General features: G+C 34.5%; 1 protein-coding gene across 1 annotated transcript in view; it reads left to right on the top strand.

Moving 5' to 3' along the window:
* Nucleotides 1–20,523, top strand: part of LOC149789817 (uncharacterized) — an 89,539-nt gene extending 69,016 nt beyond the window's left edge. The window contains exons 8-11 of the mRNA XM_089973361.1: nt 1,007–1,134; nt 1,697–2,272; nt 6,157–6,181; nt 19,747–20,523. Coding sequence (XP_089829487.1) covers nt 1,007–1,134; nt 1,697–2,272; nt 6,157–6,181; nt 19,747–20,252 — 1,235 coding nt within the window. The 3' untranslated portion in view covers nt 20,253–20,523. The remainder of the gene's footprint in view (nt 1–1,006; nt 1,135–1,696; nt 2,273–6,156; nt 6,182–19,746) is intronic.
* The last annotated feature ends 217 nt before the right edge of the window (nt 20,524–20,740 follow it).

Here is a 20,740-nt window from a genome sequence, read left to right as displayed (position 1 = left end):
TGACTAGATAATGCTTTCTTGACTTGAATACACATCTTAAGTACACATGTTGACTAGGTGATGCACTCTTGACCAGAGTACACATTTTGACTAGGTGTTATTTCTTGATCTGATTACACATCTTGACTGGGTGAGTTCTTGACCTGATTACACATCTTGACTTGTTGTGTGTTCTTGACCTGATTGCACATCTTGAGAGGGTGTGAGTTCTTTAACTGACTACACATCTTGAATATATGCAAGTGCTTGACCTGAATACACATCTTGACTAGGTGTGAGTTCTTGGCCTTATTACACATCTTGACTAAGTGTGAGTTCTTGACCTGATTACACATCCTGACTAGGTGATGCATTTTTGACCTAAGTAAACATATTGATTAGGTGATGCATTCTTGACCTGAGTACTAATCTTGACTAGGTTTGAGGTCCTGACCTGAGTAGACATTTTGACCAGGTGTGAGTTCTTGACCTGAGTACACAATTTGACTAGGTGATGTGTTCTTGGCCTGAGTACACATCATGACCAGGTGTGAATTCTTAACCTGATTACACAGCTTGACTAGGTGATGTGTTCTTGACCTTAATATGCAACTTGACTAGGTGTGAGCTCTTGACCTGAGTACACATCCTGACAAGATGTTATTTCATGGCCTGAGTACTAATCTTGAACAGGTGTGAATTCATGACCTGATTACAGATCATGACTAGGTGTGAGTTATTGACCTGAGTCCTCGTCTTGTCTAGGTGATGAGTTCTTGACATGAGTACACATTTTGACTAGGTGATGTATTCTTGACCTGAGTACACATCTTGACTAGGTGATACGAACTTGACCTGAGTATACATCTTGACTAGGTGATGCATTCTTGTCATGAGTACACATCTTGACTAGGTGATGCAGTCTTGTCTTTTGTATTAATGTCTTTTCTGAGAGATAATCTGTTGAACGATTTTGTTTTCAAATAAACAACGAAACATTTATGCCAGAAATTATATTACGTTCTAGATGCCATCTGGACAAGAGAGAACAACCCCGAATTCTATGAGAATAAGGAACATGTGTTGCTTGTGATGGAAAAATTGAATATTATCGCAAAGCCAAGAATATGTATTGAAGGAACTGAAGAGTTAAAGGTCAGTTTATAGAGCATGCCTTTCTTTTAGGAAATTTATCTTTCTTGAAATTTGTTTGAGAACTAATAAAACTCAGTGGCAGGAAAGGAATTGGAAATAATATGCAGATATGTGTAAAGAAGAAGCAATGGTAATATTTATATAAAGTATCAACTACTTTGATATTGTGAATAATTACAAACTAAGGTTTCTTTGCAAAATCTACATTTTTGCAATGCTTTATCAACTTCGTGATACAAGTTTATGTTTGATCAGGGGACCTTTTTCAGCATTTGGTGGTAGTTACACAGAAGAATATTAATCACTGGCACCTTTTTATCTGATTACAATTATTTTAAAAGGTTAAATTAATATGCTCACCAAAAGAATATGGAAAACACACACACACATATATATATATATATATATATATATATATATATATATATATATATATATATATATAGTTCAATAGATTCCCCAGGTATATTTTTCACATTGGTGTACTGTATGTTCATTCCAAATTAAACAGTTTTAGCTTTGTCCAATAACAATATTATAAATTAATCCATTCATTTATCAGGTGGAAAATTACTTCCTTGCCCCATGTATGCTTAGGCAGAAAACACCAGTTGAGGTCATCTGTCCAAAACCAAATGAACAAACGGAGAGTTCATCAGTCCTATGCTACATGTTTATGGGACGATTCATGCCATCCCCAATCTTCCATAGACTTCTTGCTGCCTGTGTAGCTCATTGGCCCATCGCCACAAGGAAGAAAGATGATGAACAAGAGAATATGATATTTTGTGGCTGCTGTGTTTTTCAGCTAGACCAGCATCACAAACTGATTTTGTACTTTAGAGAGCATGTCATCTTTGTAAGAGTCGTAAGAATGGGGATCAGGGAAAAGACTCCATCTTCAGAGTTGTGCATTCAGGTGAGAGAGTTCGTCACTACCAATCTCCTGAAGATTATTGGATACCTTGGTCAGAGTCTGAACTTTGAGTATTTCATACAGTGTCCTGAATACAATGGTGACAGTATTAATAGCCTGATCCCTGTTTCCCTTCTCAAAGAGAATTCAGAAGTACGCTGTGATTTCCATGACAACATAATTGAGTCAGGCAAACTGTTGAACTTCTGGTTCAAAGATCAAGTAAGTACTAGTACATTAACGTGTTCAGTAAAGATTTATACAAGAGTTTTATTAACAATTGAAGATACACATGTATTGAGTTCAGTGAAGATTTATACAAAAGTTTTATTACCAATTTAAAATACAAATGTATTGTGTTACCTTAGCCCAAATGAATGTTTGAGTTTCATTGATACTTTTCATCTCTGTTTTGCATTTTAGATTTACTGGTCGTAGACCAGAAGAGCTTATGGAATGGTCTTTCATCTGTCGTCAAAAATACCTCTGTTAACACATGTTTGTACTCTTCCAAAAGTACTTGGAGGATTGCTATGAACTTTTACACACACACACACACAATACACATAAATCTCGTGGTCTAAATGAAAATTATGCTGCTGATATTTAACATGGCCACTACATTGGTCATTTTGAAAAGTCTGTTATCACTAACACTCATGATTGGAAAGTTGTACTGATATGTGGTTTTGACCAGGAGACCTTTTGTAATGTCAAGTTGGTCCTAAATGAAAATCATAATGTCATAATGCCCAGAATGGCCCCCCGGGCGGCTATCTTGAAAATCGCTATATTTGCTCCTTCTAAATGGATGGTCGTATCAGAATGGAGCTTCACTTGTTAAAAATGCTTATCATTGTCCAGTTTGCCCCAAATTGGATGGTCACATCACAATGGAGATTCATTTATTAAAACTTATGATTGTCCAGTTTGCCCTATTTGAAAATGGTGCCAATCTGACGGCTACCAAAATAGCCATCATGAAAATATTGTTATAGCTATTCCTCCTGAATACTTCTTATGATATCTAGTTGGTCATGCATGAAAGTCCTGTTATAGGTATTCCTCCAGAATACTTCTTACGACGTCTAGCTGGTCATGCATGAAAAGCTTGTTATATTTATTCCTCCTGAATTCTTTTTATGATGTCTAGCTGGTCATTCATGAAAATCTTGTTATAGGTATTCCTCCCGAATTCTTCTTATGATGTCTAGCTGGTCATACATGAAATCTTGTTATAGCTATTCTGCCTGAATACTTCCCATGATGTCTAGCGGGTCATACATGAAATCTTGTTATAGGTTTTCTGCCTGAATACTTCTTATGATGTCTAGCTGGTCATACATGAAAATCTTGTTATAGGTATTCCTCTTGAATACTTCTTATGATGTCTAGCTGGTCATACATGAAAATGTTGTTACAGGTATTCCTCCTGAATTCTTTATATGATGTCCAGCTGATCATACATGAAAATCTTGTAATATTTATTCCTTCTGAATTCTTCTTATGATATCTAGCTGGTCATACATGAAAGTCTCGTTATAGGTATTCCTCCTGAATACTTCTTATGATGTCTAGCTGGTCATACATGAAAATCTTGTTATAGTTATTCCTCCTGAATTCTTTTCATGATGTCTAGTGGTCGTACATGAAAATCTTGTTATAGGTACTCCTCATGAATTCTTTTTATGATGTCTAGCTTGTTATACATGAAAATCTTCTTATAGGTATTCATCCTGAATTACTTTTATGTCTAGCCGATCGTACAGGAAAATCTAGTTTTAGGTATTCTTCCTGAATAATGTTTATGACGTCTAGCTGGTCATACATGAAAATCTTGTTATAGGTATTCCTCCCGAATTCTTTGTATGATGTCTAGCTGGTCATGCATGAAAATTTCGTTATAGGTATTCCTCCCGAATTCTTGTTATGATGTCTAGCTGGTCACACAAGAACATTTTGTTATAGGTATTCCTATACTGCATACTTCTTGTGATGTCTAGCTGATCATACATGAAAATCTGATCATAATTATTCCTCATGAATTCTTCATATGGTCATACATGAAAATCTTGTTATATTTATTCCTCATGAATTCTTTTTATGGTGTCTATCTGGTAATACAAGAAAATCTTGTTATCTGTATTCCTCATGAATTATTTATATGATGTCTATTTGGTCATACATGAAAATCTTCTGATAGGTATTCATCCTGAATTCGTTTTATGTCTAGCTGATGAAAATCTTGTTATAGCTATTTCTCCTGAATTCTTCTTATTACATCTAGCTGGTAATACATGAAAATCTTGTTATATTTATTCCTCCTGAATTCTTTTTATGATGTCTAGCTGGTCATACATGAAATCTTGTTATAGGCATTGACCCTGCATACGTCTTGTGATGTCCAGCTGGTCATACATGAAAATCTTGTTATAGGTATTCCTCCTGAATACTTATGGTGTATAGCTGGTCATACAAGAAAATTTTGTTATAGGCATTCCTTCTGAATTCTTTTTATGATGTCTAGCTGGTAAATACATGAAAATCTTGCTATAGGTATTCCTTCTGAATACTTGTATGATGTCTAGCTGGTCATACATGAAACTGGTGTGATAGGTATTCATTGTGAATTCTTTTTGTGGTGTCTAGCTGGTCATACATGAAAATGGTATTAGCTACACAGTCCAGTCTTGAAAGTCTTGTTTTAGCTCATATCAACACAGTGTTTTATTAAGTAACTCCTGAAAATCTCATATATGTCTGGTCATATCGACTTTGTTTTTCACTAAAAGAGTTCTTATTATTTAGACAGTAGTTTATCCAAAACATAAAGTATGGTCACCTTAGCACCCATCTTCAAAAACGTGTTATATTTACTCCTTCAAAACAAAGTCATGTGAGCATGGGGTATCCAAGAAAGACTTATATGTTTTGTTGGTCTTTTCAGAAAGTGGGGTATCCAAGAAAGACCTTTAGACATTGTTGTTCTTTTCATAAAGTCATTTGAACATGGGGTCTCCAAGAAGGTTTCATATTTATCTTGTTGGTCTTTTCATAAAGTCATATGAAAATGGGGTCTCCAAGAAGGTATTATATTTATCTTGTTGGTCTTTTCATAAAGTCATATGAACATGGGGTCTCCAAGAAGGATTTATATTTATCTTGTTGGTCTTTTCAGAAAGTCATATGAACATGGGGTCTCCAAGAAAGACTTATAGGTTTTGTTGGTCTTTTCATAAAATCATAGGGGCCTCGAGTGGCCGAGTGGTCTAAAGCGCTCTTCGTTACGGATCACTGCTATCTCACCTCTGTCTGCATGGGTTCAAGTCTAGGATTCGACCAATGTAGGTATGTGAGAAAGCTTGCCAGTAGTTTCTCGTGGGTCGGTGGTTCTTCCCGGGTTCTTCCTCCACCATTAATGCTGGCCGCCATGCATAGCCTATCATGTGCTGAAAAATGGCGTTAAACCCCACAACAACAACTACAACAACATAAAGTCATATGAAGATGGGGCCTCCAAGAAGGACTTACGGTCTTGTTGTTCTGTTCATAAAGTCATATGAAGATGGGGTCTCCAAGAAGGACTTATAGGTCTTGATAGCCCTTTCATAAAGTCATATGAACATGGGGTCTCCAAGAAGGATTTATTTATATCTTATTGGTCTTTTCATCCAGTAGAGCATCTTATTTAAAAATTGTATTTTCAAGAGAATAACTTTGATTTGGATTTCTCCTGCATTCCACCGACATCAACGTATAAAGTTTTCAAGAAAGGGGGATTGATAAAGATAGAGGATTCCAACAATATCGCATGACATTATACATTATAAAGGCACTATACTCTAAAATCGCCTTCATGCTATGTAATATTCCACTGAGCCAAGGCATGTGTTTTTTAAATAACCTTTTTTTTATTAAAAGTGAGAATCAAATAATAGCTTAGACTGGAAGACAATTACACGACTTTTATATATCTGAAGGAATAAAAACTTTTAATTTTGCCCTATATATATATACAAAGATTGCTTTTTGTCAGAGTTTAATATATCAAACAGAAAATATCAAACATACACAAAACATAATTTAAAATGTCTTTATAATTCCAGGGACAATCTGGAGACTGCAATGCTTGTAAGTATATTACATTAACTTCTTCCTAATCGCTAGGAAATAATATGAATATAATCTATTCTTAACCATTATTCATCTGTTTTAGTCTCCTATGCAGCTGAAGTTATTATAAGCTGGAATTTGGAGTGCTTATGATGTGTTCTTTGATCAGACAGTGTTACACCCCGGCTGAGCAATGAGGGGTACATATCATGTATTTATGTCTCATTAATGACTATGATATGGTGATTTAAAAAAAAACTGTGTGTGGACACTAGCAGTTGGGGGGAGGGAGATTTCCTTGGTTTGATCAAGATGCAGTAGTTATCGGGATGATATGTTTAATTATCACCAGCAGTGAACATTATAATAAGCTCGAACTTGGTACTGTCACATGTTTTCTTGATCAGGATCACCTGTTTTATTATTGCCTTCAATTAATGTTGCAACACATGAGACAATATGAAATGTAATCCTATATGTTTGTCACGTCTGTCATTGTGTGTTCATCTATGTATCCATCCTACTATTTTGGGATGAAAGATATTTTATAAAGAAAGATCTCCTGTTTTTATCGCTGGTTGAAAATTAGAGCTTGCCAGGTCAGAGGTCAAATTTGCATGAGTGTCCTTAGTCAATATAAGGAACATCTCTGCAGGCAATTCAATTAATATTTGTACTTTAGCTCACGTGGCAGCTGGTTTCTGTCCTGGTAACCTTATTTTATGGCCTTGCATCCACTGTATGATGACCGTCATTTGACAAGACCTGCTTGTGAACAATTCGGGTTTCGTTTCTAATCGATCAAATTTGTTGTATATAATTATATCATTAAGATCTTTGATTCTTTTCATTCCAATTTATATCTCCCCGAAGCATTTCTGTTGATTGATTAGCTGATTATGTCAACTCTACAATAGTATTATATAAAAAAAATCATTTTCCTTGAAGTATGTCTTCCAGATTTGCAAACATTGTTTCCTTTCACTCCACGAATGGGGATGTCTTGGTTTTATTTCATGTGGTGCTTTAGGGTACAGTAAAACACTTTGGCAATTTAGTGTGAAAGCAAAGTGTTTTGCCGAAAGCCACACCACAGTAGATGACCATGGCTAGTCTGATGGTATAAAAAGATAACCATGTCGGATTTTGAATTTACAACAGAACACATTTGATGGTGATACAACAGCAATTTTTAATAACGAACAACTTGAATGAGCAATTAATTATGATTAATATGTGCATGTATATGATCCAAATATTGGATCAACTAACATGAAATGCACGGATTTACAAATAAATGACTTTACACAGTACAAGGACAAGGGATGAATGATTCAGAATGACTTCACAACGAAAAGATTGATGCATTTTACACCAATAGTAAAACAAATGTAGTATTTTACTCATATAGTAAACTGTATTCACTCAAATAGTGAAATTATGTAAACAAAAAAGGGACAGATATACAAATTATCTTTATAATCCCCAAAACACACTGGGTTTTACAAACCCCAAAAATTAGCCCACGGGTAAATGATTACATGTATGAGTTACACACTCTGTCACCAGCACACTCGGCCACCAGTCACACTGGCCAGTCAAGCTGTCAATATTCCAGGTTGGTTTATCAAGCATTAAGCATTCACCAATCTCAGCAACACCCGATCACCTGCTACTCGATCGGCAACACCGTTTCTTCAGCTATATGGCTGCTATGCTTCAGCTTCACAGCTGCTATGATTAGCTCTGCAGCTGGCACCACGTTGACTCCGATAACTTGAATCGCTCTGGTCACTTGGGTCACTCAGGACAGCTGAAAATACACCTAACACCATGTACTGTGCATGACACGGGCATATACGATGAAATATAATAATGTTATATACACTAAATTATACAGATTACATTATTGTCATGATAATTACAAAACAACAAACAGGTTCAGAAGTAAACCAAACCGTGTCCGACAAGAATCCTACGGTACTAAACGTTTCTTAAAAATGCAGCTTTATATTGCTAATACAAATCCCTTGCTAAGTCACAAACCAGAATATAAAATATTTGCATTATACTACGTAAACCGAAGCTACATAATAAACGTGCAAAAATAAAAAATAATTATAACTTATACACAAATTAACAATTCACTTACCTCTACAGGTGAAGATGTGCAATTCCTTGAAGTAGTTGTTGACATCTTAGCCCAGTGGTAGGCAAACTTTCCAGTGCAAGTGCCGCATACACGAATTTACACCTTGTCGCGGGCCTCATAGTTCATTAAGTAAAATAATTGATATTTGAAATAGCAAAAAACAAAATGTTTTTCTAAATAACATCATAATTAATTTTCAGTTGTTAATATTTGAAAACTTAAACTTAAACTTCAAGAGAAGAACATTTATTTGATAATCTGAGTAACATAAACAGTCAGTGCGAATGATGACTTGTTGCTCTGCCGCATGAAAGCCCTTGGTGGGCCGCATGCGGCCCGCGGGTCGTACTTTGCCCACCCCTGCCTTAGCCCCACCTCAGCTGGTTAGGATTTAAAAGTGACACCCTGATTTTCCAAAAGGGTTATGTAGTGAGTGTTTCCCTGTTCAACCTTTTGATGTTATAAGTGTAAGTGTCTTAAGAAGAAAAATAATAAAATAGGTGTAATTAGTCAAGGTTGTTCTCTGTTTTGTTCGTCAAATAATAGAGTTTTACGTTACCCCAATAATGCTTAGGTAGTTATTCTTTCTTCCCTCTGCCTGGTCTGGCAATGGGCCTGATTTCTAACCACTCTCGCTTGAACTTATCATAGTACTAGCTTCCATTAGGACTATTATGTCCATGTGAGGGGTTCCTTTCCTTTTTTCTTTTTGTTGGTTACTCGTTTTAAATTGACTCTGCCAAAGATTTTAAAGTATATTCAGATTATTAAAGGTCTTTATCAAAATAAAATAATAATAGTAAGTATTGCCAGTAATAGTAAAGAGTAAGTCTTGCTTCGGGAAATAAAAGTAATTAAATCGAGGTGAATTGTGAAAATCACTAGATGGTAGTAAAAATTTAAGTTGTTGTAATTAATATTTATAATCAAATTCTTGGCTGTGTGTTAAAATGCCGATACTATTATTTAGTATGTCTTGCTTCGACAAATTGAAAGTAATTAAGTTGATCTGAAATGTGAATAAAACAATTAAGTTGTTCTAATCAATGTTTATAATTGAATTCATGTGTTTTGAATAAGAATAAGTGAATCCTATAGTAATTTTGAAAGTAATCCATCAAAATCATTATCCAATATGTTCTTCTTTCCTTTCATTCATTTTTCTGGGTTCAAAATTCTCCTTTATTTTGGGTTTTCTGGGGATTGCTCCATTCAGGGCTAAGCAGGCTATACTTCAAAGTACCATAGGATTTTTTTTTCTAATTTCGTTATTTTAGAATGTCTTGTCCATGTATATTTGTGTTGGTCCAGAATTTTCCGTGTCTTGAATCTGTTTTCCATATGTTTAAGTTGTTTGTTTGTTTTGTGTTTTATACTCCTTAGAAGTATTAATGAATCAATCTGAGGTCCACGTTGCTGACGTGTCAGGCCCGTCTGCAAAATCCGACATTATGTCTACTATGATAGACACAGAGTAATATTTTGAGTTCCAGGATCTGAAATCACTTTCCTAAATCGAAATCCTTGTTTGTTTCCATTTCTGCTCCATAGGATAAATATTTTGTTTGGTGGTTTATACCCCTTATGGGTATTAATGAATCAATCTGAGGTCCACCCTGCTGACGTGTTTGGACATCTCCCCAAAACCCGACATTATGTCTGCTATGGTGCACAGATTAATTCTTGCATCACTATAGTGCAAGTCCTTAAAGAAGACCGCTCACTGACAAGACCTTCTGTAATGTGAAGATTTAATCTTACTGCGAGGCATTTATACACAGACGAAATCGTCTTCTATTGTATGTGTACTGGAAGCATTTGGGTTTTCCCATTGAAAGAACTTCACACGTGCGGCATAGGATGAACCACACTCACTATTTCGAAATATTGTACAATATACATAAATCACCCTCGGGTATTGTTGTACACAACAACAAAAACCTGAGTACATATATTTAAAAACTAAAAGCATTTATTCAATTCCATGACAGATGGTAGGATCCAAACCACCATAATTTCAGTCGCCAATCTAGCATGCTAGTGAATGATCCACAGTGTCTCCCAGAGATGTCTTGCAAGGGCAATCCAGAGTTCTGGATTCTTCTGGTCCACCCTAATGGCAGGATGAAATTTGTATCATTCAGTGGGGAATTTTCCTCTTGGAAAAGTATTGGCTATGCAGCAGTGACAGATATGGTTTAACTTTATAAACATTTCTGGTTATCAGATAATCTAGGGATACTAAATATAATCGACAGAAAAAGAAATTACACATGCACTTATGTATGTGGAACAACATCTAGGTGACATGGACTTTATGATATTACAGTATTTTGTTCCTGTTTACCATGAAACTAGAAACTGGTTACATATTAATTATTAAGATCATTTTTGAAGAAATTGGTCATTTTTTTTACCTTAGCAGTATATCTTTCAATGTTCTTATGCATTGTAACTATTTTTTTAAATAATATTATTTTTCCAAAACAACAAGAAATTTCACAATCTTCCCAGTTGTTCACTATCTAAAAATGTTTCTTGTTTGGAGCAATGTATAATATTTGAGCAGTAAGGTGCAAAAAGTTAAATAAAACGGTACCAAAACTGTGAAGTAATATTGCAATCATAAAAGGGACACTCTGTACTTTCATTTTCACTCTTACAGAAAATCATTAGTAGCGATTATTATCTGGATTAATTTAAGGTTAAAGAGCTCAACTTGGTATCGTCGGTACACATTTTCACCCGGCCTTAAATCTCAGACCTCTCCTCACTAGTTATATTTTAATTAATTACTTGCAGCCAAGAATCTTGCTTAGCAGTGTGTTGCCATTTAGCTTTCATTTAAAAAGATTTTTGCAAACAAATTTGAGTGAATTTTGTTTTTGCATATCCATTATTTTATCCTCCTGCTTATCAAAATTATTATGTACTGAACTTTTTTATGGCGTCTTTTCATGCTTTTGGAATTTTTCATAGTAAGGAGAATTATTTCAAGAAATCATCGCTTCTAGTTTTTTTTGGGTTCATTATTTCAGGAGGTATTAAATTACCGTGATCATCTACTAGATCATTCAGAATTTCAAAACTGGCTTCTGTCCAGGATTTGTATTGATAGAACATTTTTTTTTTTGGGGGGGGGAACAAAATTTAAAATTCTCATGAATAGATACTGCCAAAATTACCTATCTCCAAAAAGTGTTTTTAACGAACTTACTAAATTCTTTTAATTTCCTTCTCACTAAATTCCAAATATCCTTTTTATTTCTGAGTATAGTTTTATTGACTAAGTTCTGCCACGTTCCATTTTCCTTTTCCAGCAATATTTTTACCATCTCATCTTAATATACCTAATGAATAAAGATATGTGTATAATATTTGTTTGTCCTCCCTCATTTTCTGGGGATACTAGTATATCACATTTTATTCTCTCTACTTTTCCACCCCATACAAATTTTTAAAAATGTGCGATTTAGATGTTTCAACTTTTACTGATGGATTTGGAAGTGCTGAAAAAAGAGGTATGAATATTGGTAGAACAACAGTTTTTTACAACCATTGTCTTACCAACTATTGACAGATGTCTTTAACTCCAGCTTGACAGTATTCATTTTGCCTTTGTTAGTTTCTTCATATAAATAATTTCCACCATTTGTTGTAAATCTGGAGAAAAATCTATAACAAGGAGTGTAATGTTAAAAGAGGACAATATTAGCCGCATTTCAGGACATATTCTTTCATTAGAAAATGTATGTTTCCAATCTAAATAGCTTTTGGGTTTGTTATGTTACATTTAAGTCCAGATAATAGAAAAAAACCTTGAAAGTTATTCATAGTTGCTTTAAGAGAAAGTTGAGATCCATCAAGAAGAATAGAAGCATCATCAGCATGCTGACACTATATTCACTGACATCAGAGATCAATCCCCCCATACATCGACATTTTGTTTTAAAGTTATAGCTTAAATCTCAACCCCATGATAAACAAATAAGATGCAAGAGGATCTTCTTGATGACATCCTCTTTTAAGTCTAAAAAAGATGACATGTCCATGATTTAAATTACAAGGACCAACTTGATAATGAAAATATGTATAGTTTATTATTGTTAATAGACTTTGAAAAAGTCGTTGACTTAATTAACTAGACCTTTGTGGAAGATTTTGTTGTAATTCATTCTACTTCTGGATAATTGGAAGTTTACAATTCAGACTCCAGAATTTGATTGTCAAATAAGTATAGTAGAAGGATTTGAAACAGAACAGACGAATTAGACTAGTAGAGGATTTGACCAGGATGAATACTGAACTTATCAATAAATTATCCAGGCATCAAGAAATTGACAGTGCATGATACTTTAATGGATGTGTGTATGATATTTAAGTATGGATGACTGATGACAAACAACACACCATGCCATATTAGCTATTTCAGTCCATGACAGATGGAGGTCTAAGTATGGATGACTGATACAGACAATACACCATACCATAAACTCTTTCAGTTTATGACGGATGTCTAAGTATAGATGATTGATGACGGACAACACACTATGCCATGAGCTCTTTCCGTTGATTACCAGTAGAGCTAAAATTAATGAAAAGTACCACTGCATACTTAAAATGATACAAGGTGGTGATGGAAGATGCTCCTTAAATTCAAACCATTAACTGAACTAACTTCACTGTAAATATGAACATATGCTTTACAGATAATAAGGACTCCTTTATCAACTGCAACTTACATGCCATAGAAATACCAGTAGGTATCTCCAAATGATATCCATATACTTATATGTTTATCACAGAATCACTGGCCTTGGTTGTCCCTGTCAGCCTGGGATCCTATGCACAGCCACTATGTCCCTGTTATCCAAATTAATTTTTGTGACTTTCTTCACCAATTTTGGAATCCTTTCTCTCAGACTTCATTTTCCTCCTCCTCCAGCCATCAACTTTAACGTTCAGCTTCCTTGAATAATGTTGATTTGGTCTGAAGCTGCACTTCCTTGCTTTGATCTCCTGTCAGAATCTTTCATGTCACTCATTTTATCATTTTCCTTCTTTGACTCTTGTAATTTGTCTCACAATTGTTGGTTTTCAAATTCTAGTGAATCCATCTTATCCATGGACTCTCCTGCCCTCTCCTTTACTACACTTTCACTTTCTATAACTATCATCTTATTTTACTGCTGTTGCTAAAAAAAGACCTTTAGATGGCTGCTTTTAAAATAAGCTAAGCTCAAAAGAATGTTACATTGGACAGAATGTGCCTGGAATCAAGGCCATCAAAGCTTACACAAAGGATGCTCAGCTGGCACACAGTGTAGTTTCTATTGTAAAAACAGGGAAGGCCTTTTAGAAGATTTTAAAAATGTGTTAAACAGAATTTGATATCATTTGCAAGATGGCATCTTACCATAAAGATAGGCATCAATTTTTTAACCAGTCTTGCTGACTCATTTACATCTATGGCTATTATTCATTGGACAAGTTGCATTTCATTATTGTACATGGTTATTATTCATTGTACAAGTTATGCTGGTTTATTACTATTCATGGCTATTATTCATTGTACACATTATAATGAGTCATTATCATACATAGTTATTATTCATTGTCGAAGTTATGCGGGTTTATTATTATTCATGGTTATTATTCATTGTACAAGTTATAATGATTCATTATAATACATGGTTATTATTCATTGTACAAGTTATGCGGGTTTTTTAGTATTCATGGCTATTCATCATTGTGCAAGTTACAATGATACATTATCATAATATGGTTATTCAAAAATATATAGAGGAAAACAACTTCAAAGATTTTTATACATAAATTCCACAAAAGAATTTGTCTAAATATGAGAGTATACTGGCATTATGTTGTTTGAAGTTCATACAAATAATGCAGATCTGCTTTCAAATTTGGATGCTTTCACTAAATAAAGGTGGGAAACTTTGAAAAGACATTGCAAAAACTGCTGACTGAATTTGGTATAATGCCTCCTTATTTAAAAGTCTTTTTAATTTTTACAATTATGCAGACTTAATATTCAATATGTCTGCTGTAAGAAAGTATTCATATTTTAAAGGCATTTACATTTCGTACTGATCATATTGATCTGTTTCCAATGTATGAAGATGCTTTGAAATAGACAATTCAATAACAGTCAGGTGAGCAATTTCACACCCACTTGGGTCCATTGTGTTTAGCAAAAGAAGTTCCTATTTTATCTTCTTTTTTCTTTCTATGATTAGCTTTGCTGTCCAATTCACTAGCCACTCATTCAAGTGTAACCATGCCTGCCATAAATGATTTAACATGTGTTGAAATGGCTTTGAGTAATGTGAATAAATCTGACATCAGTTGATGTAGCTTAGAGTGTTATGAAAAGGGCTGACATCAGCTGATGTAGCTTTTAGTAACATGAAATAGACTGACATCAGTTGAAGTGTCTTAGAGTAACATGAAATAGACTGACATCAGTTGAAGTGTCTTAGAGTGTTATGAAAAGGACTGACATCAGTTGATGTTGCTTAGAGTAACATGAAATAGACTGACATCAGTTGAAGTGTCTTAGAGTAACATGAAATAGACTGACACCAGTTGAAGTGTCTTAGAGTGTTATGAAAAGGACTGACATCAGTTGATGTTGCTTAGAGAATTATGAAAATACTGACATCAGTTGAGGTGGCTTAGAATTATATGAAAAAGTCAAACATAACTTGAAATGGCTTAGAGTGTTATGAAAAGAACTGACATCAGTTGATGTGGCTTAGAGTGTTATGAAAAGGACTGACATCAGTTGATGTGGCTTAGAGTTTTATGAAAAGGACTGACATCTGTTGGTGTGGCTTAGAGTGTTAAAAAAGGGCTGACATCAGTTGATGTGGCTTAGAGTTTTATGAAAAGGACTGACATCAGTTGGTGTGGCTTAGAGTGTTACAAAAAGGGCTGACATTAGTTGATGTGGCTTAGAGTGTTATGAAAAGGACTGACATCAGTTGATGTGGTATAGTGTTATGAAAAGAATGGACATCAGTTGATGTGGCTTAGCGTGTTATAAAATGATTGACATTAATTGAAATGGCTTAGCATAGTAATAACAAGACCAGCATCAGGTGAAGTGTCTTATAGTAACATGGAAAAGACTGAAATGAGTTGAAGTGTCTTAGAGTGACATGAAATAGACTGACATCAGTTGAACTGGCTTAGCATAGTAAGAAAAATACTGGCATCTGTTGAAGTATCTTAGAGTAACATGACAATGACTCATCAATTAAAATGGTTTAGAGTAATTTGATAGTGTGTGTGGGGTGGTGGTGGCTAGACTACTCCCAGAATTATACATGGATTGGATGCAGGTGTTTGTTTGGGTTTTTTTTAAACTTACATCTGATCTTAAAACATATTTTCTGCAGAACAGATTTTTTGATGTGATCTGTATAAAAGATAATCTATTATACTTTCAGTCAAATCTGATCTCAGTAGTTGCTTCATTCTGTTTACATCATTGGTCTCATATAATTTAAATTGACGACATTACCAGATTGGATTAGTGCACGTACATGTAGTCCAGTAACAAATGCAACTAAATTGACAACATCCCCAGATTTAATTAGTAAATATACTTGTTGTCCAATTAACAAATGTAATTAAATTGTCAACATGGCTAGATTGAATTAGTAAATGTAGTGGCCTTCTTTTCTTTTACTGTTAGGGCACCAGTCATAAGTTTATGTGATGTTATATTAGGTCACCTGGCTATAGGTTTATATTCTGTTGTATTTTGGTTATGTGGGTGGCACGTATCAATGCATCATCTGTCATCAGTCAGGTGCCTTTATAAAAATGATTGCATATTTCAATGTCACAAAAGCTTCACAAATAAATTTAACCACGTTTGGCATCCTCTTCCTCTGTAATGTGTTAATTGCCAACCCAACATCCAGTTGTCTCACCAGTGTTAAAATTAGAAACATTGTTGATTATTTGGGAACATAGTAATCCATATTTGTTGGTCAACAGCCCTTGCAGAGCACTGGCTTTTAGGTAAATATTACCAAGATGAGTGGTCTCAGGCCTGCTGAGGTCTCTTGTTTTGGAGAATCCCTTACAACCAAGAAACAATGAAATAAGGTGCAGACCCTGAAATGGATAATTTTACACAGGCCTCATGTTTTGGAAAATCCATTACAACCAAGAGACAATGAAACAAGGTGCAGACCCAGTAAGGAGTAATTATACATTTTAAGAATGAATCAAATAGGATGCAGAATGAACACAAACAAAACGATAAGTGCATTTTGATGTAAAGGTGAGGACAGGTGCAAAGTGGAGTATCCGAGGAAAGGTGAATGAAACATGAAAATGGATCACAAATGCTGTTCCTGAACCGGTTTTACAATTGTTTTCAAGCAGCAATGGATTTTTTATGATCAAACGCAATTTCACAAGAATTAGATTGTTTTCCACTGATAACATTGACCTTTTTTAAGCATATGTAAATAGCCTCCTAGAATGTGATGACTGTATCACTGGAGACTACATCTGAACAATTTTAATATTGAATGAAACAAAATAATATTTTCAGACCAGTACATTAGTCATATTTATATATCTTACACATCTATTGCAGCATAGTTTGTAAAGGTTTCATCACAGCAATACAAATCTGTTATTGTTGAGGCTATTATTATTATTATTAGTAGTAGTAGTAGTAATATTATATGCTAATGATATAGCTGAAGGCATTATGTTGTGATGGTGTCTGGGTGTCTGTCCATCCATCCAACCACAATATGTTAACAGTTTTTTACACAACATCATTTAATTCTCCACAACCAATCAGTGTGACATTTTGTGGTTACCATGTACTTGCATAAAGAGATTTTCAGCATGGGAAGGTCACTGGCCAAGGTTGAAAACTGAGAATAAAGAAAAATTGTTTCCTTACAATGGCTTGAGATATCCACCATCAACAGTTCCTAAACTGTGTGTATTGCTTGCACATGGAAAACGGAAAAGCTCTGTTGATTTGAGGTTCAAAGGTCAGGGTTAATCTAACTGAAGAACGGTTTATGTACAATAACTTGAACATTCCATCATCTTCAGTTACCATTTGAGGAAGGCATGCACTTATTGCAAGGAAGAAAGCTATTAACTCTGGAGTCAAAAGGTCAATGGTCAAGGTCACTACTGACATAATAAAAATGATCCCAGCACAATAAATCCCTTAAATATTTCCTCGAATTGATAAGTGGTTTGCCAGCAAGAAAGGAACACGATGCAAGTATAATTCTTTGGTCATATAAAACAGTGTTGGAATGGATACGTGAGATCGTTAATACTGATATTGGTTGATTCCAACAATTTTATTCATATCTCTACAATGTCTGCATTATGGCAGTTTATTGATATGTATAGGACTAGGCATCATGCCGCGGACAGGTAGCATCATTTCTCACCCATTCACATTAGCCTGGCACCAAACCAACCAGTCCTAACAATAACCCCTTAATGATGAGCACCAAGCGAAGCACCTGCTTGTACCAAGCCTTTATTGTAACTCAGTCAGGGTTCGAACCTGCAACCTCCCATATCTGAGGTGGATGATCCAACCACTTTGAGTAGGCTTTGTACATCCATGATCAGGTTTTGCATTTAACACATGGTTTTTTCCACACTATATATATTATGTTATGCCTGGAATATTGAACCTTGACGAGGGATGCATCTTGATGTGCACTACACATTCCTCACGCAGTGACCTATTTTTTTATTTACTGACTTTTGTTATATTTGTAGCACATTTATATGTCAGTTGCTGTTCATGATACAGTTATATGATCTCTATCAGTAGCATGCCCTTGCCAAATTTGAAGGTCATTGTGACCTACATTTCAAATTTAGGTTAAGTTTTTTGTCTTTAGCATTCAGCGCTCTGATGTAAACTGTTATACCTAGTCCATTGCAAATGTAGATTACTTTGATATATATATATATATATATATATATATATATATATATATATATATATATATATATATATATATATATATATATATATATATATATATATATATATATATATATATATTGCATGCTTCACTGACATTGGGTATATTTTAAGTTGGTTTATCAGACTTTTCTCATTCTACAAATGCCAAACATCTCTCTAACTAGCATTTTACCGTTAATGCAAACATATCACTGAGACTAACATTTCACATTTTACTTGCATAATTAAATTCTATGTGGCTCATGACCAAATAGGTTGTTGCACCCTATACTGTGATATATAGATTCATTAAACTTGTTAGAGAATGCATCTTAATAAGTACTACACTTTTGGCATACAAGTAGGTCACTGTGACCATTAATTCATGCTTCACTAACTTCGGTTTAATGTGGCTTTAAGGTTATTTATCAACCACTCTTCATGCTAGAATTATTGCATGCATCTCATATAGTTCCAGGGTTAGCTCTACATATATTTTTGATGAAAACCCAAATAATTCGCCTTGAGTAAAATCCCATGACATGTTTTATTGACAAATATGCATTTTCTTTACATATTTCACTGCTGAACACTGTATAGCATTATACCAGTGTTGGGTATTTAATGATCACATGTTGATAACCAGCTTGTTCATTTGAAAGTTTGTTGTTATTCACAAATTAATTTCTTGTCACAGCCACAGATGATTTCCATATGAACAAGCAAAAAGATATCTTGCAGTTTGCATGATCCAATTAAAGTCAATATATTAAAGCCATTTGAAATCTATATACACAAATGAAAGTCAGTATATGAAAGTCATTTGAAGACTGTATACATAAATAAAATTCAAAATAATAAAGACATGTGATGTCTTTATACACAAATTAAAGTCAGTATATTAAAACCATTTGAAGTCTTTATACACAAATGAAAGTCAGTGTATTAAAGTCATTTGAAGTATGTAGACACAAATAAAAGTCAGTATATTAAAGCCATTTGAAGTCTGTATACACAAATGAAAGTCAGTTTATTAGAGCCAATTTGAAGACTGTATACAAAAATACAAGTCAGTTTTGGTTTGTTGGACTTTATACAATGTTACATGATCAAATGCAATGGAAAAGATTACTGAATTTACTCAACAGTTACAACAAATTTCTCAATATAGAACTCACCATAAAATAGGATTGGATGAATTTGTTTTGGTAAAATAAATACCCATGTGTTTTGTGACCAGCATGAAAAGCTAATGATTATATGTTTCATCTTACAAAATCCAAGGCTAAAGTCATATATGAAGCTTCATATCCAGTATGGTCTATTCATGCCAATTAATATTTCATATGGTAATGTGATTGTATATTTTGACAAAGCACAGACATGATTTTCTGTTTGTTTTAAATGTAACCTTTGTTTTCTGTCTTTCAGCTTCTGTTGGTCCCATGCAATCCACACCAACCAGTGACACAGACAGGTTCATGTGCATTGCATATCTGTTGAATGATGTTGGGTCAAAGGTTTTGAGAAAACTTTTCCATCATATGGTCATTACTCCCACCTGCACTCTGGACCAGCATCTGGCCAATAACAGGAGTACCATAGACAGTCTTCTTAAGAAAAGAGTGTTGAATCCATCCCAGATGGACATCATGTTCCCACCAAATGGAGATGATACAAACCTGGATGACTATGACATCACCCTGCTGTCAGCACTTTTTAATAACATTATGCCATCTCTGGGTCATCAGGAAATGAATCTGGTCAAAGGTCTACGAGATGACAGGAACAAATTATATGGGCATACAAAGTCATGCATGATGAATGCCAATGACTTCCAAAGATGTTGGAGTAACATCAGCTCAGCACTGATAACACTCAGTCAGCAATGTGGAGACCCCAATTTTGAGAATGAAATGCTCAAGGAAATTCAGTAGACTCGAGTTCCGGATGCATCCTACCTCAGTATACTCCAAGCATGGTTTAACAGGATAGAAAGAGTTGAGCAAAGACTAAAATCAAGTGAAACATCTCCCACAAGTGAGACAAAGACGTAAAAATGTTCGACTTGAATGAACAATCTGAAACTTGAAACTTTTGAACATACATGTATGTAAACGTAAAAGAAAAGGCTCAAAATTATGTTCAGGGTCATGGTTTATATTCTTGAATCAATAATAAAATGTCTAATTTATATGCACAGACATTTCAAACAGTAGGAATGTTTAATTGTGTTGATTGAGTTTCAAAACTAGTATGTCCAATAAATCGGTCCCATTCCACATCTGTGATAAACATATAATTACGTGGGCATCATTTGGAGATGCTTACTGGCATTTCTACGGCGTGTAAGTTGCAGTTGATAAAGGAGTCCTTATTATCTGTGAAGCATATGTTCATATTTACAGTGTAGTTATTTCATTTA

This window comes from Sinohyriopsis cumingii, chromosome 10 (assembly GCF_028554795.1).
Source record: "Sinohyriopsis cumingii isolate HCF-2022 chromosome 10, ASM2855479v2, whole genome shotgun sequence".
In the NCBI taxonomy this organism is placed as follows: Eukaryota; Metazoa; Mollusca; class Bivalvia; order Unionida; family Unionidae; genus Sinohyriopsis; species Sinohyriopsis cumingii.
Note: the sequence above shows the minus strand (reverse complement) of the source record. Positions and strands in the feature narration are given on the sequence as shown.